The sequence below is a fragment of the Puma concolor genome, chromosome D3 (genome assembly GCF_028749965.1).
Source record: "Puma concolor isolate L17-30 chromosome D3, mPumCon1.1.hap2, whole genome shotgun sequence".
Lineage (NCBI taxonomy): Eukaryota > Metazoa > Chordata > Mammalia > Carnivora > Felidae > Puma > Puma concolor.
The window spans coordinates 46,450,676-46,475,466 of record NC_141678.1 but is presented as its reverse complement, the minus strand read 5'-3'; the positions used below and the strand labels follow the sequence as shown (position 1 = coordinate 46,475,466).

The 24,791-nt window shown below is 44.1% G+C and overlaps 1 protein-coding gene across 6 annotated transcripts in view; it reads right to left on the bottom strand.

Annotated features, from left to right (window-relative positions):
* Positions 1 to 24,561, bottom strand: part of LAMA3 (laminin subunit alpha 3) — a 274,529-nt gene extending 249,968 nt beyond the window's left edge. For 4 of the 6 annotated variants that reach the window (XM_086682631.1, XM_086682625.1, XM_086682626.1 and 1 more), the window contains exon 1: positions 23,726 to 24,561. In XM_086682631.1, coding sequence (XP_086538757.1) covers positions 23,726 to 24,016 — 291 coding nt within the window. In that variant the 5' untranslated portion in view covers positions 24,017 to 24,561. Of the gene's footprint in view, positions 1 to 9,020; positions 9,157 to 10,034; positions 10,183 to 23,725 lie in introns of those variants that run through there. The other 2 variants (XM_086682627.1, XM_086682629.1) reach the window with 2 other exon arrangements.
* Positions 24,562 to 24,791: the final 230 nt, after the last annotated feature.

Sequence of the window (24,791 nt, the reverse complement as noted above, 5' to 3'; positions counted from 1 at the left end):
TGGATAAAGAAATTGTGGTTTATATACACAATGGAGTACTACAGGGCAATGAGAAAGAATGAAATATGGCCCTTTGTAGCAACGTGGATGGAACTGGAGAGTGTGATGCTAAGTGAAATAAGTCATACAGAGAAAGACAGATACCATATGTGTTCACTCTTATGTGGATCCTGAGAAACTTAACAGAAACCCATGGGGGAGGGGAAGGAAAAAAAATGAGGTTAGAGTGGGAGAGAGCCAAAGCATAAGAGACTCTTAAAAACTGAGAACAAACTGAGGTTTAATGGGGGGGTGGGAGGGAGGGAAGGGTAGGTGATGGGCATTGAAGAGGGCATCTTTTGGGATTAGCACTGGGTGTTGTATGGAAACCAATCTGACAACAAATTTCATATATTAAAAAAAAAAAAATGTGAGGATAACCAGGATTGGAAAGGATATGGTATGAGTATGAATCGGCACAAAGACTTTGGAAACTGTTTTGGCATTATCTCATAATGTCGAAAATTCACATTTCTTGTGACCCAGGAATTCTACTCACAAGCTCATAACCCATAAACTCTTGCACAATCTTGATGACATCATATTCAAAAATATTCACAGAAGCACTGTTCACAAGGTCAAAATCCTGGGAATAACCTAATTACCCACAGCCACAGGAGTGACAATGAATCACAGCAGTGTATTTACACAAGGAATTAATAAATGACCAACAATGAATAAATGAATATATTTAACAACACGAGCAACCCAAATGAGAAGGACTTACTATTTAGGAATATACAGAGTTGTAATGAAAACTATATACAAAAGAAAAATTAATAAAGGATTCAGAATGATGGTTATCCCAGACTGTGGGAAACAGAGAGACAGGAGGTGAGGAAACTGTATGGTTAGATAGATGTTATTATCAAGGCATTGTTTTTGGTTTTGGTAGCAGATACTTGGATCCTTGTTATACTATTTAAAATCTACGATCTCGCGGTCCGTGAGTTCGAGCCCCGCGTCGGGCTCTGGGCTGATGGCTCAGAGCCTGGAGCCTGTTTCCGATTCTGTGTCTCCCTCTCTCTCTGCCCCTCCCCCGTTCATGCTCTGTCTCTCTCTGTCCCAAAAATAAATAAACATTGAAAAAAAAAATTTTTAAAAAAAAGGGGCGCCTGGGTGGCGCAGTCGGTTAAGCGTCCGACTTCAGCCAGGTCACGATCTCGCGGTCCGTGAGTTCAAGCCCCGCGTCGGGCTCTGGGCTGATGGCTCAGAGCCTGGAGCCTGTTTCCGATTCTGTGTCTCCCTCTCTCTCTGCCCCTCCCCCGTTCATGCTCTGTCTCTCTCTGTCCCAAAAATAAATAAACATTGAAAAAAAAAAAATTTTAAAATCCATCCATCCATCCATCACATATACATTAATCCAGACCATGCAAAGACCAATGATGAAAGCATGTCATTAAACAGAGGGTTATGAATAACCCATAATCCAACTCTGCCTCTGAGGTCCAATATTTTTTAAATCCCCATAAATAGGGGCGCCGGGATGGCTCAGTCATTTAAGCATCTGACTCTTGATCTCAGCTCAAGTCATGATCTCACAGTTCGTGGGTTGGAGCCCCGCATCGGGCTTTGTGCAGACAGCGTGGAGCCTGCTTTGGATTGTGGGTGTGTCTCTCTCTCTCTCTCTCCCCCCCTTCTCTCTCTCTCTCTCTCTCTTTCTCTCTCAAAATAAATAAATAAACTTAAAAAAAAAACCTTAGGGGCGCCTGGGTGGCGCAGTCGGTTAAGCGTCCGACTTCAGCCAGGTCACGATCTCGCGGTCCGTGAGTTCGAGCCCCGCGTCGGGCTCTGGGCTGATGGCTCAGAGCCTGGAGCCTGTTTCCAATTCTGTGTCTCCCTCTCTCTCTGCCCCTCCCCCGTTCATGCTCTGTCTCTCTCTGTCCCAAAAATAAATAAACGTTGAAAAAAAAAAAAACCCTTAGGAGTAAATGAAAGCAAGACTAAAACTGAGAGAAGTCAGAGAAGAGGGGGACAAAGAGAAGAGGAGGATTCTTTCACTCTTGTGTTCGATTATTCATCCATCCATGTGACAAACCTGTGCGGGTATGCCTCTGTATTCCAGAGAGGAAGACACTAAAAGACAAGGACAAGGGACTTCTCTTGGGAATAGGGACAAGGGATGCATGCTCTGAATTGTGTCAAGGCTATTATTAGCTTAGCCGTATGGAAAACAGCAAATATAACAGAAGGGGCCAGAAGGAAAGGGGACAGAATTGTTCAAATAAACAATGAAACAGAGTTGAGATCTAAGGTTGGAAGGTCCCAGAAGAGAAGCCCAATGTTTCAGAGACCCACCAAGTGGCTTTTTCAGAAGCACAGGAAAAAAGTCTTTCCTAGTTCCTAACATTTTTAATGATTGTCCTCAGCTAAAATCCTCTCCTATACAATGCTTCCCATCTAAATTCACAGTATAACACTGTAAGGTTCTAAGAAACTAGAGGCCGATATTACAGCAGTGCTCCCTAATATAATTTTATTGTTTGAACACTCATTCCTTTATTCGCCGTTTCAGAACTGCCTACACATGTAGAGCACTGAGTTGGATGGCAGGGATTAAAAACAAACACACAAACAGTAAGAGTTGTCCCTAAGACCCCTGTCCCTAAAGATTTAGCGAGAAGAGAAGTGGCCGAAACACCACGTATTACTGAAAGGTGTTGGAATCGAGCTAGCACAGGGATGTGGGAAGGCAGGAGAGGCATGCCATGCTTGATTTTGCTTTATCTTCACAACACTCCCAAGCTTATATCGAGGTATTGAGAACTCAAAGGTTTGAGGAAGAGAAGGCTCAGAGAGGTGAAGTGCCTCACCTCAAACCACACAGCCAGGACGTGTAGGAACCAGGCCCTGTGTGTGGGTCTGGTAATGTTACTCACAGCCAGATGCCTTCCATGCTGATCTAGCTGCTCTGGGAGCTCCATCAACTAGCCCTGCCTTACATTTGGACGGACTGAAACAGCAGTTATGCAACTTTCCACACACCTGCCCCCGACCTGGGACAGAGACCCGGCTCCGGAAAGCACCCTGTCCCACAGAAGTGTGGATGAATGCTCTCATGGCTGGCTCGGCAAACCCAGCAACAGAAGCATTTAACCACACTTGGCCGTCAACAGCCGAATTATGTATCAGCTCATTCATGCCACCACAACCTTCTCCTAGCCATCACTCACAAAGGTCCCCAAACCACATGCCTTAAAAGCACTGTCTCAAGTCCTCAACCCAAGCCAGCCGGAGCCATGATGTGCAGAACATTCTGGAGTGTGCCCATTCCAAACATAAGATTGCTCTTCCCAGGGGGGCCTGGGTGGTTCAGTCAGTTAAGTGTCCTGACTCTTGGTTTTGGCTCAGGTCATGATCTCAGGGTTCGTGAGACTGAGCCCAGAGTTGGGCTCTGAGCTGACACCAGGAAGCCTGCTTGAAATTCTCCCTCTCTCTCTCTCTCTCTCTCTCTCTCTCTCTCTCTATCCCTCCCCCGCTTGTTCTCTCTCTCTGTCTCTCTCTCCTCTCTCTCTCCTCTCTCTCAAAATAATAAAATAAACTTAAAAACCAGATTGCTCCTTCCCAGACCTTCTTCAGAATTCCCCCTTCTGAAAGGCACAAAAGCACATCAGCGTGGTTACTGATGATTAAGACAAGCAGTTTGCCCATTTCCTGCAGACCCATATGTCTGCACAGGGTGGATGAAGGGTAATTACACAGCACAAGAGAGCGCCCAGCTCTGCACCCCACAGATTTCACCCCACAAGTGCAGCATACACATGTAGTGTGCTGAGGTCCCAGAGGTAAGGATTTGAGAAATCTTTAAAGCAAAGGGCTCAAGGTTGGTTCCAGGTATTTTTTTTAATGTTTATTTATTTTTGAGAGAGACAGAGACAGAGACAGAGACATAGCGTGAGTGGGGAAGGGGCAGAGAGAGAAGGAGACACAGAATCTGAAGCTCCAGGTTCTGAGCTGTCAGCACAGAGCCCAACGCAGGGCTCGAACCCACCAACCACGAAATCATGACCTGAGCTGAAGTCAGATGCTCAACTGACAGAGCCACCCAGGCACCCCTATTCTAGGTATTTTTTTAAAGATAAGAAAAATTTTTGCAGAGAAGAAAATGTCTACAAAATTTACACTTATTACTCAAAAATGGTGTCCCTACAAGCCAAATTCTGGAGGTTTTCTTTTTTCAACTCATTTCAAAAAGGTGCGTTTCAGAGTAGAACGATGGAGGTTTAAATCCTGCCTCCACAAGTTACATGTTCGCTGAATTATTTAGCCTCCCTTGAGCCCTGTTTTCTCTTTGCTAAAATGGGCTAATCCTCCAATCATATGCAGTGGTTGTAAAGAGTCAAAGAGATGTCATCCATAAAGTGATCCCTCACCATCAGGATTGCCAGCAGGCCACTGGGGTGTTTGTTTAAAATTCAGATCTCAGGTCCTGCACCCCTGCCTGGAGGCTGTGTCTCTGGCGAGAGGCAGGCCAAGAATCAGAATTTTTTTTCCATAGGTATTATCTTTTTTTTTTTTTTTTTTTAGTGTTTATTTTTTTTTTTTTTCAACGTTTATTTATTTTTTTGGGACAGAGAGAGACAGAGCATGAATGGGGGAGGGGCAGAGAGAGAGGGAGACACAGAATCGGAAACAGGCTCCAGGCTCTGAGCCATCAGCCCAGAGCCTGACGCGGGGCTTGAACTCACGGACCGCGAGATCGTGACCTGGCTGAAGTCGGACGCTTAACCGACTGCGCCACCCAGGCGCCCCAAGTGTTTATTTATTTTTGAGAGAGAGAGAGAGAGAGAGAAACAGACAGAGTGCGAGCCGGGGAGAGGTAGAGAGAGGGAGACACAGAATCCTAAGCAGGCTCCAGGCTCTGAGCTGTCAGCACGGAGCCCGATGCGGGGCTCGAACTCATGAACCATGAGATCATGACCTGAGCTGAAGTCAGACGCTTAACCGACCGAGCCACCCAGGTGCCCCAAGAATCAGAATTTTTAGCAAGTGCCTCAGCTGAATCTTCCACACACTGCAGTCTGGGACCACAGAGGCAGCGGTGACAGGCACAGGCAGAGTGACCACTAGTCACTAGTGAGCCTCTCAGCAGCAGCCACAGAAGTAGCTGCATGGATGGTAGTGATGACCAAAGGGAACATCTACATGCCAGACAGGACACCTTGCACTTTGCACATGGTGACTTGATTTGCACGATAAATCTATCAAGGTGAGTGCAATCATTAGGCCCTTTTGCAGATAAGGAGACAGAGGCTCAAAGAGGTTGAGCAACTTGCCCAAGTGGTGCAGCGGAGACAGGAACCCAGGGAAGGATGCTCAGATACAATGTTTCACTCTATTCTCTTTTACTCTCCTAGAAATTAATTCACACATTCTCGATGCTCCTCAAACCTCCTCCTTCCTCTTCCCTCTTCCCTTCTCCTGATGAATTTACTGAATTTGCTCATCTTCCTAACCCACAAATTTCCCTGCATTTGTGCCCACACACCCTCCTTGCCTCCCACTGCTGCAGAGAAGCTGTCTGTGCTCCAAAGTTGCCCCATCTCCCACAAAGACTGAATCTGTCCCTCCTGCCCAAGGGCTCAAGGGCTTTGTATCTGCAATTACACCCTCTAAACACACACTCTCCTGCATCTCAATTTAGCACTCTACTGGATCATTCCTATCAGGAGACAAACACAACCCCCACTTCCCACTTTCCCCTCAATCACTCTATTCAACCCACGCCGACACAAGTATGTTCCTGCCTCAGCGTCTTTGCATTTGCTGTTCCCTCTCTGGAGAACATGCTTTTCCCAGACTTAAATCCCTTGTCTGAGAAGTCCTCCTTGTCCACTCCATCAAAAGCAATGCTGTACTCTGCCATCTGCTTCTACTGTCCCAACCGCCTCTCTGCCTTCTGGCTAAGATCAAGTACACTTCCATTGTCTTATCTGCTTTCTCTTTCTTTCTGAGCAGGAAGCACTTACCATTTGCTAATTTTGCCATCATCTTTAATGCACTGTAAGTGCCTTGGTAGCAGAGACTTGTTCACTACGCAGAACAGCATCTGGCAGAAAGTAGGCACTTAACATTTGTTCATTTAGTCGGGAAATTAAAATGGCATAAACTATTTTGTTACTTACTTCAGGAAATACACTAGAAATTGATAAACGAGTTAATTAGTGATGAAGAGGAGCAGATGGGTGAAAGAAGTGTGTGTGTGTGTGTGTGTGTGTGTGTGTGTGTGTGAGAGAGAGAGAGAGAGAGAGAGAGAGAGAGAGAGAGATTTGACCTTTAATGTCAGAAGCTAAACTCCTGATGTTAAAAAAAACAACAGGAAATTATAGACTTACACCCTTGTCACTAAACTCACTAGAAAACACAGTGTAATTAAATCCAATCCTGCTTTTTCTCCTCTAATGGAAATCTACTTGCTCATTCCCTCAGGGACTCCCAGGGCCCATCCTCAGCTCCTAACTTCTGACCACCTGCCTGCTCTGGCCAGGAAGCGCTACCGGTGCTCAACTCAGCTCTCCCATCTTTAGCTGGTACCTCTCCTGTTTCAGAGACTTCTCAGCTACCGACCCTCCTTGCTTACCTTCCCGTCGTGGCCAAATCAGAGAGCAAAGAAAGAAAATGCTGGTCATTCTGTTGGCCATAACATGTTTCTCCCCTGTGATTTCTTTCCATTCAGGAGGTTTCCCTCTCCCAATCTACCCCAGCTATCCCATCTGGCCTCTTTATCAAGGCCTTGATATCTCTACTTTTTCAATAACCTTTAATTAGAGTTACCACTTATTAAATACTATGTCCCAGATGCACATGGTTTTCTTCACGTAATCTTCAGAATAACCTTATGAACTAAATGGTATTTATTGTATCCCCATTTTACAAAAGATGAAACCAAGGCTCACAGAGGTTATATGACTCACTCAGGATCACATCCTTAGGAAGAGCTGCCTTCAGAGCGAGCTCGATTAATTCCAAAGCCCATGTTCTTAATTCTGACACTACACAATCTACTTTTGGGCGTTCCAGGACCAACCGGCTCCTTCTTGAAAGAGCCCCAGAAGTTCTTTCTGCAAGTTTTTAAACTCCTATTTTAATGATCTCCATAGATTCCTCTTCCTTCCACTTCTCCCTCTATTCTCGTTCCATGTCGTGTTGGCATTTCACTGGCAATAAGGGGTCACCTGCACTTGGACTCGCATGTAGGTCACCTGCTCTAACACAAGCTCAGGTTTACGAAGTGAGCCATGTCACATTTTTGCTTGCCCACTCAATGCCCCAAACCCAAAGTACTTCCTCCTAAGAGTTTCATGCCAAAGCCTACATTTGTGAGAACAGGTCTGCCCTAATTGTACATTCATTCAACCATCAGCTACTGACCTGCTAAAAGTCAGACACTGCCCTTAGGGAGATAGTCTGACCCTGATCTGATTCATTCCTCAAGCCAAGCCTTTCTCTTTCAAGTCCATTTCACTTATTCATCTCCTTACAAAGTAATTATACTCATCACTTCTATTTTCCCACTGTCCCGTTCCCCCAACTCTTTTGTACAATGTTTTAATTTTTTTTACGATTTCAAGTTAATTTATTTATTTTCAGAGAGGCAGAGAGAGAGGGAGAGAGAATCCCAAGCAGGCTCTGCACTCACAGTGGGGCTCAATCCCACAAATGTCAGATCATAACCTGAGCCGAAATCAAGAGTTGGACACTCAACCAACTGAGCTACCCAGGCGCCCCATGTCTAACATTTTTGAATTTCATCAGTCACCTAAATTCTTTTGAGGACCAGAAAGGGCATAAATACATACAAAAATAAAATGAAGTATTTATAAATTCTGGAAAGGATACAGAAGTCTCTTTCAGGCGTAACATTCAAAATACATGGGGCGCCTGGATGGCTCAGTGGGTTAAGTGTCAGGCTTCCACCCAGGTCATGATCTCAAGGCTCATAAGTTCGAGCCCCGCATCGGACTCCCTGCTGTCAGCACAGAGCCTGCTTCAGATCCTCTCTCCCAATCTCCCTCTGCTCCTTCCCCACTCATATGCTTTCTCTCTCTCAAAAATAATAAATAAAAAAATATTTTAATACATAACTAGGGCAGCATGGCCTCCTGAATTCCTAGAACATGACACGCACATTCCTACCTCCAAGCCCTCGTACCTGTTCCCTCTGCATGGAACACATTTTCCCACCCTCTTGATGGGGCTGATTTCTTCTCAACCCTTGGGTTTCTGTACCAATAACACCTCCTTAGGAAAGCCTCTCCATCTACCCAACCTAGAGAAGTTTCCCTTCATTAATCACTATGACAAAATCCTGTTAACTCTCTCCAAGACACAATAGCAGTCTAGAATTATATTTGTTTACTCATCGGTTGCAGTCTCCCCTTAGAATGTCACCTCCATGCAGGCAGGGACTTTCCCTGCCTTGTTCAGATTTGTATTCTTGGCCCACTGCATCCCCATCCTCTGTGCCTGGCACATAAATGTCAATTTATATTTGTCCAATACAGGAACAGATGATATTACACACAAATGTGTGTACACACACATCTCCAGGTAGCAGTTCTTTCCTTCATTGATAAGAATCTACATTAAGAAGCATCCACGGGGCGGGGCACCTGGGTGGCTCAGTCGGTTAAGCGTCCAACTTTGGCTCAGGTCACAATCTCACATTTGTGAGTTCGAGCCCCGCATCAGGCTCTGTGCTGACAGCTCGGAGCCTGGAGCCTGCTTTGGATTCCGTGTCTCCCTCTCTCTCTGCTCCCGCTCACTCTCTCTCTCTCCCTCAAAAGTAAATAAAAACATTAAAAATTAAAAAAAAGAAGAAGAAGAAGAAGAAGAAGAAGAAGAAGCAGCAGCAGCAGCAGCAACAGCAGCAGCAGCATCCACAAAACTTCTACCAGCTCCTTTGAGCTTCCAGGTGCTGAGATGATCAGTGAGGACAACAAACCAATCTGAAAGTAGTAATCAAAATTGTATTCACTTACTGTAATAGTGAAGGCAAGAGACAAAAGATGCCGGCGTCCCAGTGATCCACTTTTCCCCATGGTGCAGCACCAGGCAGGGGTCAGATGACAGGAGAAGTATCTCACTCCCCAGGGACCCAAGTCCAAAGGCTCCTGACTTTTTATGAGCCCAGAGGGTTGACAATGAGGAGAAGGGGAGAGCAGGAGTAGGAAAACAGTCAGAGTGGGAAAAACTGCCTCAGCTCTAGCACCCATGAGAAGTCCCCATGGAGGCACCTGGGAAGTGCCAGGTACCTCCACTGGAGGTCTCTCAATAGAGGCTCCGGGGCTGAGAATGCAGAAACACATATGGGCACAGCTGGTACCAGGGGGACCCGAATCCTTGGCTGCAAGTCCCTCCTTGGGTACAGGTCTGGTGTGGGGAGCACAGCTTCCCCGTGAGCTCTGCCTTGTAGCTCTCTACGGATGGGCCTAAAAGATGGCACACAGGATTTTGACCTGGCAAAGGGCTCTCTTCTCAAAATATCCCTTCAGTGGTTGAGTACACTCTGCCCTGGCAGCTCTTTCCATAGCCGATCTCAATCCCTTGTGCTGCAACATGACACATCCCCTTCTATTTTGCCTTCAGTGAAGGTGGAGAACCGCCAGTTACAAACATCTCCGTAATGGCTCTGAAGGCCCCTGGCCTCATCTTCCTTGTGGTTTAGTCAAGCAGTTCTACCATGGTTTGTTTCAGCCCCGATTCTCCTAAGCTAGAGTGGTAAGTGCTATATGTAAGAGCCAGAGAAAACAACACCCAGGACCAAAGCGAGCAAGCGATCAAAGAGAACGGAGGCTGCAGGTAACACCAAGTGAATGAGAGCTACAGAGACTTCCATGGTGCTCAGGGAAACGGAACGAAGACTTTATCACTACTGGAAAGAGTCACTTCCACGGCTATATTTTTACTCAGATGGAAGTCTACTAAGTTGACCTAAAAGATCATGAAATAAAACAAAAGAAAAAAAAAACTCAACTAGTTTATGGCAATCTTACCAAGAGATTTTTCCTAATGAGGTCTCCCTCCATTTTCTGTTCATATTTCTGGTTCATTAAAAACATTCAAAATCACATTAAAGATACATTAAGTGATCAGGTGTCAAAATGAAATAGGAAAGCCACCTGGAAACAGAGAAGACAGACAGGAACATGTGAAAGTCTGACGTTTTTGTTCTCATCAAATCCCTGTGCAAACTACCTTGCATAGAATCTCTGCCACCAGTGTCTTCTGTGCACACAAATCCTCAGCAATATTTAGTCTCTGCAGAGCCAGTCCCAGGACATAGGGAATTGGGCCTTTCATTTCACAACCCCACCCTTCCCCCTGACATAGCCCGTGAGCCCTCATTAGTGGGAAAGGAATCATCCAACCACTGGGCTCTATGCAGAAAGGAATCCAAGGCTCACAGTATCCAAGAAACTTCCACGGTCTCACCTGCATTAGTCAATCCTTATTTTATGCCCCTCTGATACGTTCTTCATATTTAAAGATGCCTCAGTGTGGGTGATCCCTAAATATTTGTTCAGCTAAGAACAATACTCATTCTACTTAGAGATATTTTGAGTTGCTAGGTTGCAAAGTCTCAAAAGCAGAGACCCTAGAACTACCTGGAGAGTCTCATGCAGGGCCCTTCATCCTCCACTCTCCCATACACAGATAACTCATACACTGAATAGTCAAGAAGTACTACTGACTCACTGAGAGACTGATTATCTGATTTAAAGTTACTAATATGGACTGAATATTGATGCCCCCCTAATTTCATATGTTAAAGACCTAACCCCCAAGATGATGGTATTAGGATGAGTTGAATGGGCTTAGTGCCCTTACAAGAGAGGCCCCAGAGAGATCTCTCACCTCTCCCACCATGTGAGGACACAGCAAAAAAATATAAACTAGAAGTGGGCCTTCACCAGACACTGAATCTGCCCTTGACCTCGGATTTCCCAGCCTCTAGAACCGTGAGAAATAAATTTCTGTTGCTTGTAAGTTACCCAATCTATAGTATTTTGTTATGGCAGCCCGAACCGACTAACAGTGTATTAGTCTCCCAGGGCCACCATGGAAAACGTTGTGCCATAAACCGGCTTAGAACAACAGAAATGTCTTGTCTCATAGTATGGAAGCTAGAAGTCTGCAACCAAGGTGTTGGCAGGGCCCTGTTTCCTCTGAAATCTGCAGAAGGATCCTTCCTTGCCTCTTGCCGCTTCTGGTGGCCCAGCCCTAGTCCAGTGACTAGGTGGAGACTATAGTGGTCTCAACCACTATATCAGATATCTCTTCTTTGCAATTCAACACATCAGGGCCACAACTGTCTTCCAAAGGCAGGTTATTGAAATCCAGGTACTTTTTGGTCAAACAGCACTTCTATCCAGGTGTTGCTATAGTATGAAAATTCTATGATGGTATCAGCCTTTGAAAGTTTCTTCAAAAAGCATCTATGGAGGGGAGGCTGGGTGGCTCAGTCAGTTATGTGGGCAACTCTTGATTTCAGCTCAGGTCGTGATCTCACAGTCATGAGATGAAGCCCCACAGGGGATCCCCTCTCTCCTCTCTCTCTCTGCCTTTCCCCCACTCCCATGCATGCTCTTTCTCTTTCAAAATAAATAACGTAAAAAAAAGCATCTATGGAGTATCTGTGATGCACCACCACAGGGAAGACAGACATGAGCAGGAAAATGCGGCGCCCCCCCTCTCAGGGAGCTAAAGATCTAATAAGGACATTAGATGTGAAAACAAATGGCTCCCAGGTCATGAATGGAATTAGCGAGGTGGTGCATAGTTTGGCTGAAACTCTGGGGGAGGGGCAGTTAGCCTGGCAGTGGCAGCATAGGATAGTAAGAGCATGAACTCTGCGGCCACAGGGCTGCACCACGTGCTAGCTTTCTGATCTTAAACACATACTGAACCTCTGTGTGCTTCTGTTTCCTCATCTGTAAAATGAGCATGCTAAGAATACCCCCTTGACAAACTGCTGTCAGGATTAAGAAGTCAGTACATGTAAGGTGCTTTACAACAGTACCAAGCAAGCATCAGTAAATATTGCCTAAGTGTGAAATTTACACCTTGCACTGAGCAGCAGACTAAGTCCCCTGATCGCTATTAGTCACCATGCTGCCTCTTTATTTGGTATCACTTCTGTACACAGTACATGCAATATATGGTGTAACTTGAAAGTAGTGCAGAATTGTTCCTTTTCCCCACTTCTCACAGCTAAGCTATGCATCAATAATCGAATTCAAATTCATCTTGCTTTCTGGCTAATATCCATTTGTTAATCGCACATGTATTTTCTGAGCATTCAGGATGGGAAAACCACTAAGAAAGTGCAATATGTTTATGACACTGAAAAACTGGCAGAACACGTGAGACTCAATGAGTTGGCTTTCCCCAGGGCAGTTTCCACCCTGTTGGCATGAGGGATCTGATCAAGGCCCTGCTAGCTCATGCAAAAAGCTCTTTTTATATGAAGCAGAAAAAAAAGGCTCCCTGCCCCTGAGCAGATACAGCCTTGCCCAGGCTGGATTTCAGTCGCCACTTGTCCCTTGGCCAGGAGCCCATGTATGCAGTCAGTTCCACTGACTAGGACCACTGAGGTACCATTGAGAAAGTCTTTTCCTCACTAGGCAAATGGTTCCAGAATGTTGAGCAAGGGTTAATGCAGGCTCATGAAAGCCTAAATCACAACCAGAAAAAAATTTATGATCTGGAAGAATGTATTCTTGCCACCAAAATTGGCCTGAAAAAGTTAATACCTCCCCCTCCAAAAAAAAAAAAAAATGTTACCTTTTTTTAGAATGATAAAAAGTTGTTTAATGTTTGATAAACAAATTCAAGTGCATAAAGAAATTTCCTTGAATTTAATAAAGATGCTAAAAATGTTCTTTGGATTTTTTTTAACAGTTTCTTTTTACATACAGAGAAACAACCCCATCAACTGTCTGCATCAATAATCCTCGCTGGCGGGCTCACCATTTACCAGGAAGACATCATGCGGCACAACCCATCCCACAGACTGTCAGACCAGCAGGGACATCTAACTTGAAGAACCATCCCTAGATCTCTTTAATCAAGACTGTTCATCACCCGGAGGCCTTTAACTACCAACTAGCAATTACCTATGAGATCAATGAACCCAGCCACTGGCTTCACTGAAGTGTGACCACTGCCACTACTGCTAGTGGTGATGTCTATACCCCATGCTGACTTCAACCACAGAAGATGCAGGTGTCATAAAGAAGAGGAAAAAGCCTCCCTCCCCTTCACGCACAACGTGAAAAGCGTGCATAAGGCGACCGAACTGAGGGTTATGGATTCATCTTGGGAAAGCCAAAAGCGACACTAACGAGATTCTTAGCCTCGTCTATCAGAGGACGGGCCTCCGCAGGAGCACGCTCCACTTTCTGCAACAGACAAAGGGTTGTCACCACCTCCCTGCAAAGGCTTTCTGTCAGATTTTCTCTTCAGGATGACTGATGAAGTAGAAGGCCCAGGAATGTCTTCTCCTGGAGGCTTTCTCACATTTCCTTTGTAACTTTTTCCTCCTCGCATGCTGTCCCACATTTCAATCATCTGTCTCCTTTTTTTGTTCTTTAGGCTGTCTTAGTTTTTCCTTATACTTTTCAACTTGTGCATTCAATTCCGCTGGCATTTTCAAATGAGCAGCTGCTAAAGCCTCTGGTCATTTAAAATTTGTTTAATGTTTATTTATTTATTTTGAGAGAGAGCTAGCAGGAGTGGGGGAGGGGCAGAGAGAGAGGGAGAGAATCCCAAAGAGGCTCCACGCTATGAGCACAAAGCCAATGATCTCACAACTGTGAGATCATGACCTGAGCCGACACCAGGAGTCAGATGCAGGAAGCACACCCCTCTGTCTCCAGGGCCAGCCGCACAGACAGCCGCTGCTCATCCAACTCCGCCACCACTCTCCCTGCAAAATGTTTCTTCAACTGATATAAAAATGTGCCCCTATGTAAATAAATAATATCTAAACTAGTCATTAATACAGTACCAAAACAATTTAACAGTTACTCTGTAAAAGTCTCTTTGCCGGTGGATTATTTAGCATGCCAAATATGTTCACTATATAATGTACTGTACATTTCATTCTTAAAAGAACTCTTGATAAAAAAAAATTTTTTTTTCAACATTTATTCATTTTTGAGAGACAGAAAAATACAGAGCATGAGTGGGGGAGGGACAGAGGGAGACACAGAATCCAAAGCAGGCTCTAGGCTCTGAGCTGTCAGCACAGAGCCTGATGCAGGGCTTGAACTCTTGAGCCATAAGATCGTGACCTGAGCCAAAGTCAGACACTTACCCAACTTAGCTGCCCAGGTGCCCCTATTCCAGTGCCAATTTTTATTTATTTTTTCTCCTTCCTTGGAACCAACTCGTTTTTCCAGAAGCATCATTTGTTTGTTTGTTTCTTACGGGTGTGGTGTTTAGAAACCAAGATCTGGGTATGAGGTACCATTTAGTATATGTTCATTGTTACCAGTGTATCATTGCTTCTAGATCCCTTCAGTGGACAGAGCGAGAAACTTAACTCCAAGTAGGAAAAACTCAGAGAGGTCCACACCAAGACACATTGTAATCAAACTGTCAAAAGACAAAAAGAGGGGCATCTGGGTGGCTCAGTCGGTTATGCGTCCGACTTGGACTCAGGACATGATCTCATGGTTTGTGAGTTCAAGCCTCGTATTGGCCTCTACACTTACAGTTCAGAGCCTGCTTCAGATTCTCTGTCTCCCTCTCTCTCTGCCCTTCCACTGTGCACACACACTCTCTCTCTCAAAAATAAATAAATGAACATTAAAAAGAAAAGACAAGAATAATCTTGAAAGCGGCAAAAGAGAAACAATTTATCACATACAAGGGATCCTCAATAATATTAACAGCCTATTTCTCATCTGAAACCATGGAAACCAGAAGGCATGGAGATAACATATTTAAAATGTTGAGAGGAAAATAGAATTCCGTACCTGGTAAGTTATTCTTCAAAAATGAGGGAGAAATGAGGACACTCCCAAATAAACAAAAGCCGAAGGAGTTTATTGCTAGTAGACCTGCTCTATTGAAGGTTAAAAAGCTAGAGAAGCTAAAGGAGTCTTTCAGCTGAGATGAAAGAACACTAGACAATAACTCAAAGCCATGCAAAGAAATAAGAAATACCAGGACAGATAACCACATAGATAAATACAAAAGCCAGCATTATTGAATTTTTGGTTTGTCCCATATGATTTAGAAGAGATGCACAGAACAACAATTATATATGTATGTCAATGGGCAACAATGTAAAAGATCTAATTTGTTAGGGCGCCTCAGGGGCTTAGTCAGTTAAGCATTGGATTCTTGATGTTAGCTCAGATCATGATCTCAAGGTTTGTGAGAGTAAGTCCCATATCAGGTGTGCTGACAGCGCAGAGCCTGCTTGGGATTCTCTCTCTCCCTCTTTCTCTCTCTGCCCCTCCTCCACTCATGCACTTGCTACCTCTCTATAAAATAAACTTTTTAAAAAAAAAAGATCTAATTTGTGACGATAACATAAAGAGTGGGAACAGACCTGTATAGAAGCAGAATTTTAGATGCCACTGATGCTAAGTTTATATCAACTCAAGTAATCACTATGAAAATAACCAAAAAATATACAGAAAAGTAAATGAGGAAATCAAAATGGTTCATTAGAAAAAGAAATTAAACACAAAAGAAGGTAGGAATGGAGGAATTGAGGAACCAAAAAATAGAAGACATATAGGAAACAAGTAACAAATGGCAGAAGTAAGACTACTTTAAATGTAAATGGATTAGGCTTATAAATTATCACATATTAATAATCACTTAAAATTTTTTTTTAACGTTTATTTATTTTTGAGACAGAGAGAGACAGAGCATGAACGGGGGAGGGGCAGAGAGAGAGGGAGACACAGAATCGGAAGCAGGCTCCAGGCTCTGAGCCATCAGCCCAGAGCCCGACGCGGGGCTCGAACTCACGGACTCATGGACCGTGAGATCGTGACCTGAGCTGAAGTCAGACGCTTAACCGACTGAGCCATCCAGGCGCCCCTAAATGTAAATGGATTAGACTTCTAAATTAAAAGGCAAAGATTTGCAGAATGGATTAAAAAACAAAAAACATGATACAGATCTACCAGAAATTCACTTTAGACACAAAGACACAAATAAATTGAAAGTGGAAGAATAGAAAAAGGTATTCCCTGTAAAGAGTAACCCAAAAAGAGCTGGGATAGTTATACTAATACCAGACAAAATAAACTTTAAGTTAAAAATTGTTACAAAAGATAAAGACAGACATTACACAATGAGGGAAGGGCCAATCCTTCAAGAAGATATAACAATTTAAATATATCTATACCAAACAAAAAAGCCTCATATGTACAAGAAGCAAAAATTGAGGGACCTGAAGGGATAAATAGCTCCATAATATTAGTTGGAGACATCAGTTCTCCATTTCAATAATAAGTAGTTTCTCGAAAACTTAAATATAAATTTTCTATGTGATCTAGCAATTCCACAGCTAGGAATCTACCCAAGGAAACTGAAAACATATGTCTACACAAAGATTCGTTTGTGAATGTTCATGGAAGCATTAACTTATAGGAGCCCAAACCTGAAAACAATCCAAATGTCCTTGATTGGGATAAAGAAAGTGAGGTGTAGCTATACAATGGAATACTATTTTCTGCAACAAAAAGAAACAAACTACTAAATCATACAAAAATATTAATGAACTTCAAAATCATTATGCCAAGTGAAAGAAGTCAGACACAAAAGACCACATATTGTATAATTTCATTTATATGAAATTTACAGAAATGGGAAATTTTTAGAGACAAAAATAATACTAGTAGAGAAACTGAAAGCATAAACACAAGAAAACTTTTGCGGCCGATGGAAATCCAGTTCTACAACTGGATTCTAGTGATAGTTGCACAACTCTATAAATTAATTTAAAAATATTTAATTCAGGGGCGCCTGAATTAAATATTTTTCAGTTGGTCGAGAGTCCGACTTCGGCTCAGGTCATGATCTCACGGTTTGTGGGTTCAAGTCCCGTATCGGGTTCTATGCTGCCAGCTCAGAGCCTGGAGCCTATTTCGGATTATGTGTCTCCCTCTCTCTCTGCCCCTCCCTCACTTGAGATCTGTCTCAAAAGTAAATAAACATTAAAAAAAAATTTTTTTTTTGGGGCGCCTGGGTGGCGCAGTCGGTTAAGCGTCCAACTTCAGCCAGGTCACAATCTCGCGGTCCGGGAGTTCGAGCCCCGCGTCAGGCTCTGGGCTGATGGCTCAGAGCCTGGAGCCTGTTTCCGATTCTGTGTCTCCCTCTCTCTCTGCCCCTCCCCCGTTCATGCTCTGTCTCTCTCTGTCTCAAAAATAAATAAACATTAAAAAAAAAATTTTTTTTAATATTTAATTCACACTTACAATGGATACATGTTATAGTACTTAAATTACACCTCAATAAAGCTGTTAAAAATGACTCATACTTCAGTCTAGTTTTGGTAAAAAATATGAAGAAAATGTGTAGTTTTCACACTCATATGTGAACTGAAGATGTAAAATGCACACAGCTAACTTTCTGTAATGAGTTAAGCACAGTTTTCTTACAAGTCCTTTCCTTTGCCTATGACTACATACTTCTTTTTCTCAGATTAAATGATCCACATTCTCAATGGCACAGGTAATTCAGAGCATGAAGTAAGATCTTGCAATTCAAGGACTGAACATTCACATTTCCAACTATTCACTTTCAACAGCCCTGAAAGTCCATGAGCTCCAGTAGTCTGTGATTTGTTGAGAAAAAGTTTTTAAAATTTTTTAATGTTTATTTTATTTTTGAGAGAGAGACAGAGCATGAACAGAGGAGGGGCAGACAGAGAGGGAGACACAGAATCTGAAGGAGGCTCCAGGATCTGAGCTGTCAGCACAGAACCCGATGCAGGGCTTGAGCCCATGAACCCTGAGATCATGACCTGAGCTGAAGTCGGACGCTTAACCTACTGAGCCATCCAGGCACCTCTGTTGAGGAAAAAAATTAAATTGCTGACGTCCTGCTATGTGGAACCATGTTCCACCTCACCCTGGTGAGTGAACGTGGCTCTCCAGAGGAAAACATGGATGTTTGTCTTCTCCAAATGATTTGTGCATAAACTTTCATTGCTAAACTTTGGCCAATGTCCATAAACACAGAACTATTAGGAAAATCATTTTTTAAAAAGTATTATTCATCTTTAATGCAAACTGGTGCAGCCATTCTGGAAAAAAAGTATGGAGGTTCCTCAAAAAATTAAAAATAGAACTATCCTACGACCCAGCAATTGCACTACTAGGTTTTTATCTAAGGGATACAGCTGTGCTGTTTCAAAGGGGCACATGCACCCCAATGTTTATAGCAGCATTATCAACAATAGCCAAAGTATGGAAAGAGCCCAAATGTCCATCAATTGATAAATGGATAAAGAAAATGTGCTATATGTATACAATGGCGAATTACTGGGCAATCAAAAAGAATGAAATCTTGCCATTTGCAATACATGATTGGAACTAGAGGGTATTATGCTAAGCGAAATTAGAGAAAAACAAATATGACTTCACTCATGAGGACTTTAACATACAAAACAGATGAACATTACAGAAGGGAAGCAAAAATAATATAAAAGCAGGGAAGGGGACAAAAACATAAGAGACTCTTAAATACGGAGAACAAACAGAGGGTTACTGGAGGAGTTGTGGGAAGGGGGATGGACTAAATGGGTAAGGGGCATTAAGGAATCAACTCCTGAAATCATTGTTGCACTATATGCTAACTAACCTGGATGTAAATTTTAAAAAATAAAATTAAAAAAAGGATTATTCATCTTTAAATTGCTGACTGGAGTCATCTGTCTGAAGTTTCAAAATAACACACCTAAGAATTGTTACAAATGTATCAGTGGAATAATAAATGTCTTCATTTCTCAGCCCTTGCTCCAGACTTTCCTATCAGTTTCACAAAGGAAAAGGCCCTTGTTGAAGCTAACAAATGGTTTCTCTTTCACAATAGTTCTATAAACAGCCTTAGTGAAATTGAGTTTCCTGTTTATGACCATTAGTCCGAGTTACACAAACACACAACCTAGCCTGCTTTGTGCCAAGCATTCCTGCTCTTGGCTGTTAACTGACCAGTGTGTGCAAGCTCCCCTACCACTGTCATTCAGGTTAGATACACGTTCCAACACATAAATTATAATGTAATTAAGGAACATACAAAAGATGTGTTGAATTGTCAATGTACAAAATCGGCATCATATATTTGGTAAATAGGTTCACTTCGTTCCTTGTGAGTGTAGTGTTAATGCCAAACTAAACCAAACACAAGGTTATATTTTCAATGCAGCCTTCCACTAACATTTTACCATCATCTCTAGCAGATGTCAGAAATAATAATGTGTTTTGATTCCATAGGTAAGCAAACATTTAAAATTGAAGCATAAAGTGTGACAGATTTCAGTGGGAGTTTCTTCTCAGCGGAATAGAATTAATTTGTGCATTTTCCTTGTATATTCTTTACAAACTTCTTTACTGCCTTTAGCTGTGTCTTCACCATCCTCTCCTTCAATATTTTCTGAGCACATATACTGTACTAGCCTTTGCGGCTAAGCATGGGATACAGCTGTGAACCAGACAGACAAAATCCCTGAATCACAGAGCTCTCAAACACCAAAACTTTATGTCTGAGCAGTAACAAGTATATAAAATCTTATTTAATGAATTTGAAGTCCAGAGAAACCACAGCAGATACTTTTCACACAACAAACAAAAACCTCAGACTTTTAAAATCCTCTACCTATCGACACGTGCTACCATTCAAGTATCAGAATTATTATTACAGAATCAGAACCATAAGCCCAGGTTTTATTCAAAGACATGACTTTTATTCATTTTTTACATTTTTTGCAAAATCCTTCTGCCTGAAATTCTAAACCCTGGCTGGCCCTAAAGATTTATTTTTAGAAAGCTGAAAGAAATAGAACTTATTAACTCTTCTCTATTTCCCATCTTGAGCTATACATAAGTAAGATTCAAGATCATCATCATTCGGGTACAACCAATTGATCAATCCCAGTCTCTCTTCCTTTTCCCACTCATCTCCCATCACCCCACAGTTTTCTGAAAGGCAGGGTCTATACCAGGTGTTGCCAACAATGGGCTAGAGTGAGCATCTCATAGCCCAGCTCTTAGAACTCCCTTTCCCTGTCTTCTCTGTCCTCATTAGGTAAGAACCTCTCACGTGAGCAATCAGTGACATCTCCTCAAGCCCTCAACTGTGAAAGCAGAAAGCACTATTCAGCAGCAACTTTTGCTCTCCTTATTTTTACGGAAGAATACGGCATAACACCAGATGGCATTATTTTTCCACTGTCTATGGCCTGGCCTAGAAATGCAGTCTGCTGAATGACCTCAGAAAGGCCACTTCCTACTCTATCTAGGACTGTGAACCAAGGTTTAAGGACCAAGGAAACTCCATCAGACCAGAAAATAGGACTTTTCTGGACCTCCAAAAAGTAGTATCAACCTATGAGCACTCAAAACAAAACAAAACAAACAAACAAAAAAACAACCAGTGAGGAGGGGAATAAAGATCAGTCCATTCCTAGGCAAATCCATGGGAGAGGAGACAGCTGAAAATTTCTTTGATACCTTTCTTCTGCTTGCGTTTACTCTTTCCGTAATTAGGACAGTTCTCTCCAAGCTGGATGTGCCAGACAATCCAATGGGATGGCAGAAGGGAATATTAAAACTTGTTTATTTTACTTAAAAATGAAGAAACTCAGTCTTACTAATATTGAATGTGCAAATGGCATAGGGCCTTTACCCTGTCCTCAAGTCACCTGGTCACAATGGTCCTGAGAGTCTGTCTGTCCAAGGGAAGAGGAGGAGGGGTTCCACCAGCTATCATCTGACCATGACACATCAAAGCTTGCATGTGCCTGGTTAAGTGGACATGTGGATTCTATTCTCCTGAAGGGCAGAACTGTTCCAAACTTGTACTACAAGGAGGAGTGATAATGAAATTGTTTTTTTTTTTTTTTAATTTTTTTTTCAACGTTTATTTATTTTTGGGACAGAGAGAGACAGAGCATGAACGGGGGAGGGGCAGAGAGAGAGGGAGACACAGAATCGGAAACAGGCTCCAGGCTCTGAGCCATCAGCCCAGAGCCCGACGCGGGGCTCGAACTCACGGACCGCGAGATCGTGACCTGGCTGAAGTCGGACGCTTAACCGACTGCGCCACCCAGGCGCCCCGATAATGAAATTGTTTTGATGGCACAGATTCACCGGTTCTCTCATGGTAACCTACTTAAAAGAATTTGAAATTTCAAGATGAGTCACACTTTTTTTTTTTCCACAAAAATTCCAAATCTGCTTATTCTGGGATGACATGGGCTGCCAGTAGTACACGACCTGATAGATATTTACAAAAAATAAGGGTACTTACCAAGGTAAAGGTGTTGTTTTAACGATGTGTGAAAAGGTAAATACTGTTCTAAAGAAATGAATTTTTTGGGTTTTTTTTAATGTTTTTAAAATTTTTTTCTTAATGTTTATTTATTTTTTGAGAGACAGAGCATGAGCAGGGGAGGGGCAGAGATTGAGAGAGACACAGAATCCGAAGCAGGCTCCAGGCTCTGAGCTATCATCACAGAGCCCAACGTGGGGCTCGAACTCACAAACCGCGAGATCATGACCTGAGCCCAAGTCGAATACTTAACCGACTGAGCCACCCAGGTGCCCCAAGAAATGTACACTTTGAAAAGAGTGTTTTGGGAAATAGATGTTTGGAAATGTTTCATTTTTTGGCTGTTGAAAAGACAGAATTGTGTTACTCTAAAAGTTCTTATGTTTGCACATTTTAAAAACATGGACACAGAATTTTGTAATATATTTTAATATTAAAAAAAAGGACTTGCAGTGAGTTTTGAATCACTAAACACACTACCTTCCTACCAAGAAGTACTTAATGCCATTTGAAAAGCAAACATTGACTGGCCAAGTGTCTACTTTAAAAAATTTTTAGAATAACTGAAGGATGGGGCAGAAATATGAGTACCATGATTTAATGAATTCAGGCAATATCAGACCTGTGGAGTTACACAGAATCCCACGCTCAGAAAGTCTCCTCAGTTAATTTAATATTCCGCTATCACCATTTGAAATTCATAATTTTTGGACAAGGTGCTCCACATTTTCATTTTGCACTGTACTCTGTGATTATGTAGCTGGTTCTGGAACTCAGTGGTCAATGCAGTCCTTCTGGAATCTACCCATCTACCCATTTTTTTTTTTTTTTGAAGTATCTTTCCAGCTAGGACAATCACTAATTTCAAGCATTAATGTAAAACCAACCTTGAATTGCTGGATCATAAGTGCTCAACTCAACTTGTCAAAACTATTTATATAAATAATTACATCTGGATATTTATAAATAACTCTACACAATAACTAAGTATTTAGAGAAAGCAAAATTAAAAGGCGCTGTTAATAAAATTAAAAGTATTTTCATCATTGTCATTTCAATTTTATTTCTATTCTTGTGTGTTTTATAGTACACACAATATACTAATAAAGCAATACATGCACACAATTTATAATTGCATGTTCAACAAGTTGTTATTTATGGAAATGCACAACCAAGAGTTTCTACAACACTGACCTAGATTCTCAATGACAATCGTTTGCCTTTGGAGCCCAAGCTCCAAAATCACTCCCTCTTCCGGCAACACTTTCTATTCCTCAGCAATATTTCCCAGTAGAAGGAGGGAGGCAATTATGAATTATGGCTCAGTGTAAAGAAAATTTAGAGTCAGGACTGGGTTCAAATCTCCCTACCCTACTTGAAGGCGCTGGCACGTTTCTCAACCTGCTCCCGGATCCAGTTCCCAGAGCTGTTGTGAGGGTCCTGTGTCAGCACCTGGCACACGTCCAGATGCTGATTAAGCACCAGCAACACTATCATTCGCACCAGGTGTTCGCACTGAGTCTCTGACGGACCCTGAGCGTCGCGTCCATTGCTCCCCATTTCATCTCACTCGCCCCAGAGACCCTGAATGGTGGCACTTCAGGCGGTGCGGTGAGGTGCATCTTTTGGGTGACATCGGAGTGATACTACCGATATAACCTAAAAGTTCTCTCCAAATACGCCACGGAAACCCACTGCTACCAACTTCTCCGAATAAGGTCGGGGAGAAAGAAGGGCCTAGGAGGAGGCGTCCAGGGCACTCAAGGCCTGGTCAGGCGCTACCTGAGTGACTGGGGCAGGACGGCAGGACGGGGCGACAGTTCCGTACTGTGTACGCACTTCGGGGCGCACCTTGGGACTTTCTGCTCAGCGCGCCCAAACTTAACCTCAGCCTTCACTCACCTCGCGCGCTCTACCCGTCCCTGCCTCTGGCGGCGCGTCTGCAAGCCTGGTGCCCCGCAGGTTCGCACCTCCGCACCGCGCCTACCACCGGGGTCGCCGGCCCGCGAGGGGCTGGGGGACCCCGTCCCGGCCACCTGGGCTCTCCAGCGTACGCTGGGGAAGGACCCCCTCCCTCCGCGTGCAGTCGCTGGGCAGAGCACGCTGGGCAGAGCGGGGAGGGGGCCCCGCCCCCTGCCACCCCTCGCTCGCTCCGGGACCTTACCTGGATGGTGTGGCCGCTGCCCGGGGCGGTAGGCCCCCCCACCAACTTGCAATAGAGCTCGGGCCGGGGCCGCGTGCCGCCAGGCTCCCGCTCCCCGCAGGTGGCGGTGGCCCAAATCCTCGCCGCCTCCGCCAGATTGAAGTAGGGCGGGTGCAGGCTGAGCCGGGACGCGGCCCGGGGTTCCCGAGAGGCGCTCACCGCCCGCAGCAGGGGCGGCGGCGGCAGCAGCAGCAGCAGCAGGAGCAGGACTGGCCTCGTTGCCCAGCCTGGAGCCCACGCAGCCGCCGCCATCCTGCAGCGCACGATCCTCCCGGGAAGAGCGAGTTCAGCCCGGGGTGTGGGCGGCGGCCGACCGCACACCCGCCCCACGCGCCTGGAGCCCGCGGCGTGGGGGCGGCTTCTCTGGTCTGGAACCTGCAGCGGCTGGAGCCGGCAACCAAAGGAGCAGGAACTGACAGCGCCCAGCCTCGGGCCAGGAGACGAGGTCTCTGCGAACGCGCTGCGCGCTGCAAACTTCGCGGGCGGGGAGCGCGGAAGGCGTTCCCGGGCTCCTACCCTGGCGGCGGCGGCGGGGGCCGGGACCGCCCCACCTTCCCACGCCCCGCGCAGAAATCAGATATTTTTCCTCTCCAGCTACTCACGGTCACACACCAGTGAGGAAAGCCAGCTCTGGACCTCGGACAAGGGAGTCGGCTTGCAGAGAATTTGGGTGAGACATCAGAGCAAGCTGGCGCTGCCTGCAGAACTTACATCAAAGACATTGTGGCTTCCCGGACAAGTCTCAATTGTCAAAAGACAAGTCCCGTCAATTCTCAGACACTGTGCGCCAACGATAGAAATGGCACTGCCGCCACGTACCGAGTCTGGGATCCAAGGAGCTGAGGGAGAGTTGGGAGTGGCGGGACATACACATTAAAAGACAACCAATAGCGGAGGTTGTCGTTTGCCAAACTTGTGCAAAGGCACTTTGGAGGAAATCCTTTAGATGCCCAATCTGCTAAATTTTACAGATAAACGGAGAGATGTTGAGCGAATTACTGACGCTGTCAAGCTGGCTTCGGAGCAG